Source organism: Crocodylus porosus, unplaced genomic scaffold (assembly GCF_001723895.1).
Source record: "Crocodylus porosus isolate Cpor-Errol unplaced genomic scaffold, CroPor_comp1, whole genome shotgun sequence".
NCBI classification, from domain to species: domain Eukaryota; kingdom Metazoa; phylum Chordata; order Crocodylia; family Crocodylidae; genus Crocodylus; species Crocodylus porosus.
The window spans coordinates 36,630,978-36,639,523 of NW_017728950.1; the positions used below are offsets into that span (position 1 = coordinate 36,630,978).

The 8,546-nt window shown below is 39.9% G+C and overlaps 1 protein-coding gene across 1 annotated transcript in view; it reads right to left on the reverse strand.

The window, feature by feature from the left end:
• CAAP1 (caspase activity and apoptosis inhibitor 1) overlaps positions 1 to 8,546 on the reverse strand; it is a 32,055-nt gene that overhangs the window by 21,207 nt on the left and 2,302 nt on the right. The window contains exons 2-4 of the mRNA XM_019555281.1: positions 7,578 to 7,778; positions 5,389 to 5,473; positions 3,208 to 3,283 (exon numbers count right to left, since the gene is read on the reverse strand). Of these exons, the coding sequence (XP_019410826.1) occupies positions 3,208 to 3,283; positions 5,389 to 5,473; positions 7,578 to 7,778 (362 nt within the window). The remainder of the gene's footprint in view (positions 1 to 3,207; positions 3,284 to 5,388; positions 5,474 to 7,577; positions 7,779 to 8,546) is intronic.

Below are 8,546 nucleotides of genomic sequence, written 5' to 3' on the forward strand. Positions count from 1 at the left end.
TACTATATTTTATTCACTAAGTGTAATCATTGTCACCCCCTCCCCAAGTGACTAATTATTTTACCTGCATTACCTGGATGTTAGTTAATTTATTTCCCCTCACTGCTACCTACCATGCTGGTGATTTTTTTTTTTTTTTTTTTAACCCCAGGAGGTCAAAAAAACCCATGTGGAAGAAAAGCACGGCAGCACATGTGGCAGGAGCACACGCCCCCCAAAACCAGAACCTGGCCGGCCAGAGCCATGCTTTGGCTGTTGGCCAGGCTCCCAAATGCAGGAGTGCCACGGCTGCAGCTTCCTAGGGCCCCCAGTAAGGCTGCGGGGGCCAGCATAGTTGCTGCCTCACAGCTGCCCCTATCCCACCCATGATAACCTGCTGCATGTCTGAGTATGTGTGGCACTAGCATTCCCCAGAGACAAGTAGTAGCAGCACAAGGTGTGCCGCTGGTACTTGTTCTCGGGGAGCCAAACACCTGCACTCATCTGGACATGGCAAACTACTTCCCTTCCCCCAGGCAGAACTGGTTCAGCCTATAGTCTTGAGGTAGAAAGTTAGTTCACGTACTTTACTATTTGCTTATGGAACATTTGAATCAAACCCTAAAACAAACAGACCATAGGTTCACCCCAGATACTAAATCCATAGCACTTTTCCCAGGTGTAGAAACTTTCCTCATTATCTTGGCTAACAGATTCTTTGCCAGGCTATTACCTTCATCATGCCAGATGCAGCCATCTTTCAGTAGTGGACTAAGACTGTCTACTGACTTTCATTAAAGCAAAAGGTATTCAATGCACACCATAAGGAGTATTTAGCACCTCAAAGAATCAGATCAATAGCTTGTAAAGGGCTACAAAGATCATTTTGGATGAAAGGCTCTATTTTTCTCATTCTACCCTTATAAATGAATGTCCAGATAGGTATTATTAATATTAACTGCAGGTGAAGAAAATATCTGCCATAACCATAGTTGTTGGCAATGATCTCTATGGAGCCCTGAACCACAAGATGTCTAAGGGAATAGAAGTTTAATGCAAGGTTACATCTTTTATTAAAAAATAAATAAAAAAAGTCAACAAAACCTACAATATGAAAGACTGGACAAATCCAAACAAAAAAGATCCATAAATTAAACCACAAATTTGTCCTAGAATTGTGTGCGATAAACAAAAGGAGAGTCAAAATCAGAAATCAAATAGACCAAAACTGGTATGGCAAATATTAGATCTGATTGTTGTCTAGAGTGCTGACAACAAACTGATGGAAATCAAGATACCAGCACACGATGCATGGCCTAAAAACAGCTAATTTCTGCTATCATTTCTGTAAACCCCACTGTCTCCTGAGACCCCCAGATCTACTTTGATGCTGTTTGGTCTTCACCATCCAAATTTATATCATCATCCAGTGTATATCTTTTCCTTTTTTTCTCTTTTTGCCTTCTATTTATTAAGAATGAGGTTTAGCTACCTGAGACTGCATCTTCCCCCACTATACCATAAGCACTCGACTAAAGAAGCTTAAAAGATAAATTTTAACTAGCTAAACACAGGCATAAAAGTTTGCTAGAAGTCAGAATGGCTAATCAGAACATGACCTGGGACTGTGTTTCTTTAGCAGTTAGCCTGCAAGTAAGAACATCAAAGAGAAAAAAAAAATGTAGTTCTCATCTTTGCTACTTTTCTCTTTCCCCTTGGGTACATTTTTCTTGATTTGTATAACAGGTAATAGGATCTGTCTCTTAACAGCAACTGTGATTACTCCACAGCATCTAAATTTCTCCCTCGCACCCCAAAAGAACAAATAGCATAATATAATATTTAAAATCTGTCAAACAGGGCTTTTCCTGAACTTGTACCTGAAGGGAAAGAGAACAAAGCATATTATTAAAATGAAAGCCTTACTTAATGCTTTACCACTTTCCTTCTTTTTATGTACCTTTAATAAATGGTCTTTTTTTTTTGGTTAAGTGGTGATTGTTACACCTTGGGAATAAGCAGGTAGGGTCTGTCTTTTCTTCTTAAAGCCTCAAACTTTATTTAGCTGTTTTAGAATTATGCATTGATAGGAATATACTATCATATTTGACATGCAGGGCCCATTTATTCTATCACATTGCACAAAAAAGCATGCTACCATCTTGAAACTAAACTTCAACAGTTTTACAAAGAACGTCATAAAGTTTCTGGGAAAATGAAGATAGACCTCTATTCTCATATGTTCTTATTTCTCTGTGATCCTGCAATTGAATTGCTGCAGGTAAACCTGTGATCTCATCTATATCACACATGAAGGAAAGTCTGACTATCCCTACAAAGTCCCTTGTAAGGTATCCAAACAGACAGAGCTGTCCCGGGTGGGGGGGAGCAAATCAGTGCAAGTGCCCTGGGCCCTGCAGAGTGGTGATGCTGCACTGCCGCTGGCTTCACATCCGAATGTTCAGCACCCCCTTCCCACCCCGCCACATCTGCCACTGGCTTCCTCACATCCGAAGGTAGGGCCCCGCACAGGCTGATTTGCCCTGGGTCCTGCACCCTGTTCAGATCACCTCTGCACACACAGAGTTTCATAAAGGGCTTCATAACCAACTTCCATTTATGTAAAATTTTTCCATAGGATAATCACCATCTGGTTCAATGCATGATGTTTTAAAGTATTCCTTGAGACTAAAACTTTCCTTTTATTAAATGAACAAAGCAATACTTTGTTTCTCACAGGACTGGGAATTATGAACAGGGAATTATTTAGTGAAAAGGAAAGAGACCATGAGGCTGTTTTATGCTTAGAACAATACAACTTAATCTTCAATGTAGATAAAAATTTTGAGCAATGGTTCCACAATGTGCTGGACTAAGAGACCACTGTAAATCCTCAATTTCTTATGGAGCATCATGCACCCTTATCAACAAACTTTTAATTGCAGAAGGGAGGTGGATGCAATCCACAAATTAACTGTAAGCTCCTCAGCTTGACTTTGCAGACATTTAGCATTCTATGAAACACAAACTGGGACCACTGTGTTATGGTCCAACTCTACAAATGCTTGCTATTAATAGGAGTCATATTGTTTTCAACTGGATTAGTTGAGAAAGGATTTGGGGCATATCAGGCCCCCTAAGCACTACTGTGAACTGCTTACATATGTGATCAAAGGAAAACAAAAATCTCTTTTCAACTTTTAGGTAGTTTTAAGGCTTTTTACTCACTGACTGAGTGATTCAACTCCAGTCTTGTCTGCTTCATCTGCATCTTCATCAGTATCAGAGTCAGTCCCATTCTCACCTTGATACATGAAATTTCAGTGCATTAGATACACAGCCAGATATCACCCTCCTAGCTGATACTGTCTGCAACAGTTAATACTATTCAGCCAATAGCATAGCTTCTCCAGCTAAAGAAGATATTCTTAAATTGAATTCAGCAAAAACACTGTACTCAAAGAGTGTAGTGCAAGGACTGACAGATCAATACAAGCACCATTTAAGCTCCATACAATTAACCTACATAAGAGGACTACATCAGTTCAGGAGAATTTTCCAGCTGGAGCTCAACACAGCACTGGAATGCTGGCAATAAAATGGACTGACAGAAGGAACTGGAAGAACGTGCTGGGAAGGGAACAGTAAGTCTGACCTAGCAAGTAGCTGTGAGTCCACAGGCCTAAGGGGTGGAAGCTTCCAAGTAGGGAGTACAAAGGCAGCTACAGACAGCATGCCAAATACCAAATTATGTTGTCTTGAAACCATGCAGCCTGTTCTACATCACCAATTAAAACTTAATTACTAATTAATAACGTTCAGATTTGCTTCAGGTATTTGTACAGGAAAATATGGCACCCTGTTTCATAGTTTCTAGGGTCAGAAGGGACCTGAGTAGATCATCTAGTCCGACCCCCTGCCACGGCAGGAAGGATTACTGGGGTCAAATGACCCCAGCAAGGTGTTCATCTAACCTCCTCTTAAAGACGAAGCAAAGGCTGCTTTAGTTGTTTACAATAGGTTTGTCCACCTCGAGCATCCAGGGCCACAAGCCCCCACATACTGTAAGTTATGCAAGCCGTGCTGCATGGGTGCTTCTAGTGCAATGCACCAGTGCCTCGCCAACATGCTGTCTGCACCCCCCTGCACCACAATACATTGTACTATGCTACATGAGCCCCACCCCACCACACACACATTGGGTGCCCAGGTCCCCCTGAATGCCTCAGAAGCAGGGTCCTTCAACCTCATGGGCTTGGCTGCACTTCCCCACCTTACCCCACTCCCAGGGGTGAGAATAGGCAATGGAGGATGTAGGTGGAGCCCCAAGATCCCAGTAGCAGCAGCAATAGGAACAATGAGGAGAACAGCACCTGAATGGAGAGCAGATTAACCCCTTGAGGGCCACATGTGCCCCGTGGGCTGAAAGTTGGACAGCCCTGGCATACAATATAACAAGGAAGAAAAAAGTCTCAATATTGCTGCTGCATATCATGACAGTACCCAAGCAAAAAAAACCAACACAAATGGGCTACACAGAAGGTAGTCTGCTATTTTTTAGAAGTGGTAACAGACTATTTCTTTTTATACCAAGCGGTGATCCAGGTAGAGTGGTTTACTGTTCAATCAACCCAAAACAAAATGTTTCAATTCAAGAGCACTGTTTCAGTTTCCATGGGGGAAAAGATTTGGATGAAATGTGGAAATTTTCCACAAAAAGCAAATATTTATCATAAAAAACCTGTTTTGGTGAAAACCCAATTTTCTGACAAAAGTAGTTGATGAAAATGTTGAAAATGTAGCATGTAGAGAACCCTGAATAACATTTTTCTGTCACTAAGTATAAAGTAGGTGTAGGTACACTTAAATTTGGTGTGCAGAACCATGTTGTGCAGCCCACAGCGCTCCCCAGGGGTCCAGAAGTTTGCTGGGGGGGTGAGGAGGCAGCATTAACTGCTACTTCCCCACCGCCAATTTTCTGGATCCACAGGAAGCCTCATGGGCCAGATAATGTGGCCTTCTTTACAGGAGCAGGCCAGCAGGTGGCTGGATTCAGGTGTGCAGGTTCAGACAGCACGCTGGATTGCACCCATGGCTCAACCCTACAACTGGCATGTGATCACCATTTGGCCCATGAGGCCAGAAGGCTGGGCACTACTGATATGAAACCTATGAACTTTCCATAATTTTATTGCATATATTTGTATTTAAATATATAGAAAAATATTTGTTTAACCAAACAATGCAACATCTTACTGTACAGGAAGTTTATTTTTTAAGGGCTTTCAGAAGATTTATTTGCATCTCCCACTATAAGATTATTTTGAAAGACAGGTTACTCTGACTGGAAACGATGACAACACTGAACACAATAGTGTAGGATAATAAAGAATAAGAGCTAGTTCTTACCCTCAAGAATCTTCAGCAATTTTTTCTCAGATAAAAGCTCTAACTGTTCCAGACAAAGTCTTTTGATTTCTTCCATTGAACAATTCTAAGAAAATGATGCAAGACAAACAAAACATATGTGCATTCTCAAAATTTCAGATGAAGAGCATTACATACAAGTCACAACCAATTTTCCATTTCTACCAAAACATTTAAAGCAACATTCAGCTCAAATTGCAAGGTAAAGTGTTGCACTCATCACATAACTTTAATGGAAAAAAAGATACTGGGCCTAAAGAGGGGGCAGGTAAGTTTTCCCACAGCTGGGTGTTTAACAATAAAAAGACAACAAACCCCAAACAAACCAGAAAACTATAATATAATTTTGGAAAACTATACCAAAAAAGTGTCTACTATTTGACATTCCTATACTTCTCCTGGTGTTTGTGACATGCGGCATTAGTTTGAAGCAAGAGCTGATAAGCCAATTATAACCCACACTTACTTTATGCGTTCTGTCTTGTTAGAAGATAGATCAAATAGGATTCTAAGACTGCCTACAGGACTTTGAGAAAACAGAATTAAGCCTTTTAATGTTAGAAGCTCCTGCTTATAGCACCAGAGGTCCTAATCAAATCTCTACTGTCAATAACCACTGAGTGTCATTGTGTTTATAAAAGCAAGACAAGATGTCAGAAATACATCAGGTGGTCAGAAAAAGATAAAAACAAAGATATAGTTAACTTTCTTCACGGAGCATTTAAACACATAGTATGAAATTGGATGGATTTTCTACTTCCATTTCACTTCCCTTCATACTGCATTCTGGCCACCTTATCTCCTGACAAGAACTGGATAGAGTATTACAAAGAGCCTTCTTTCTCCCCTCCCCATCTCTTTTGCTTGCATACTGTTAGAATTCCTCTACTGTGTTCTCTCACAGTTTTTTTTTTTTTACTGTATATTAATTATTGTGACCAACAAGAGCCCTGCAGCTTAAGATGGGGAAGGGATACGATTTTGTTTGAGGGTTTGTTTTATTTTCGGATTCATTTTTCTTTTCAGCATACCAAATTAATCTTTGCTCAGTGTTTTAGACTGGAAAACTGGTCCGCTGTTCTCCTTAGAAGTTAAAAATAGAAGTAATTTTGGAAGAAGCAAAGAGAACAAGTCTCAGCAAGGAAAAATAAAAGAGATGGATGGGATGGCAAGCTACTGAGTAAGAATTCACAAACAAAAAGTCCATTTTGGTCATATTAGAAGATTCCTACTCCCAGAATAACAATTTTGTTTTCAGACAAAAAATGATGGAAACAAACCATTCATCACCAACTACATCACAAAACTGACATTTCAATTGTAGGCTTTTCATCAGCAGAGGCTGTTAGTCTTACGAAATTGTATGGTATTTGTGTTTTTTTTTATTTTTATAAGCCTGAAAGGATGTTCCAAAATCATTTTCAGAACTTAAACAGCAGATGTCCCCATCATTCAGCCCACAGATTGTTCTAATAATAAATTAAACAAACACAAACCGTTTAAGCAGTTGTGGTATAATAAAGTTATGCCCTATAATTTCAGTTTTCCCCTTCTGTATTTGACAAGCATTTCATTCCAAATTAAAGAGAGAGACAATTTTAATGAAGTGTTTTTAATTATAAAATCAATTCACACTCTCTCAATGATCTTGATGTTAAGAAACAAAGGAACTTAGCAGCATTTCCTTGTTGTGGTGAAGACTATCTCAATTATCTGAGTGCTGAGTAAAGTGTAAGTACTTGGATGCATAAATAGCTAAAAAGTATAGCAACAGCTTAGTACAGTGATGGTATGCAACAATTTAAGACGAAGTAAACACCATTTCCAACTGGAATTTTAAGAAAAATTGCATATGATCAACAAACCAAACTATTCTTCATAGTCAATACACCTATACTTGTTAAAATATTCCCACAAAACATTTACTGATAATGGTATGACCATGCACGTCATCTTTGTGAAGCCTCTGACCAAGTTTAAAGAGGCTTATGCAAGAGGAAATGCATCAGCACTACAATATTATTAAGTTTACAAGTTAATGTAGCCTTTGTTCAAGAAATACAAAGGATGCTTTAATTTGTATGGTAGCAGTTTAGTGAACCAACAGACACCAGAAAGTTTTTTGGCCCTGCTTGTCCTGAATGTGTTAGAACATGAGTATATTCCAATACCTTTAATATGTCAGGCAGCATCTTCTGCAATTTCTTCTCCCCTATGACACAGAAGCACTGTTGAAGCATTTCTTTTTTGTCTGCAATGTAGAAACTAACTGGTTTGAGTGCCACAGTGAGATCTAGGCCACCTTCTTCTATATCACTGGGCTCTTCACCTACTTCCTCTTTTTCTGCCAGGGGCACAGTGCATTTTCTCTCCTAAAATTAAAAGATTACAAAATATGGAAACTGCCTTTAATGAGCCAATTAAGAGAAAGAAAGATTTTATTACTTTACTTGCCTTGCCACCATCGCTCCCTACAATAAAACTTTTAAAAGAATATTACAAATTAATTTCTCTTATACTGGAATAATGAACTTTAGAGTGTTGTTTTACACGTTAAGAAAACCGCATCAATAAGTGAAACAGATGCTCTCTAAAGGTGCAGAACAAACTCTAACAACCCTGTCAAGGAGACCTCCCAATTTAACTAATTTAGCAGTCTTGCAGACCACGAAGCAAAAAGTACTTCTCACCATGAACTGAAACATGTACAATCAGATGGATTGCAGATTGGCTCAAGGGTCATACTCAGAGGGTGGTGGTGAAGGGTCATATTCGACCTGGGGGGAAGTGGGAAGCGGAGTCCCCCAGGGCTTGGTCTGGGGCCTGCGCCGTTCAATTTCTTCATCAGCGATTTGGACGACGGGGTGAAATGCAACCTGTTTAAATTCACTGATACCAAAATTTGGGGTGAGGTGAGCATGCTAGTAGGAAGGGAAAGACTGCAACAAGACCTGGATAGGTTACAGGAGTGGGCTGACATAAACAAGATGCGTTTCAATACTGGCAAGAGCACGGTGCTGCACTTAGGCAGTAGAAACCAGCAGCACACTTATAGAATGGGAAACTCCCTTCTTGAGAGCACAGAGGCAGAAAGGGATCTTGGAGTCATTACTGACTCCAGGATGAACATGGGCCGACAA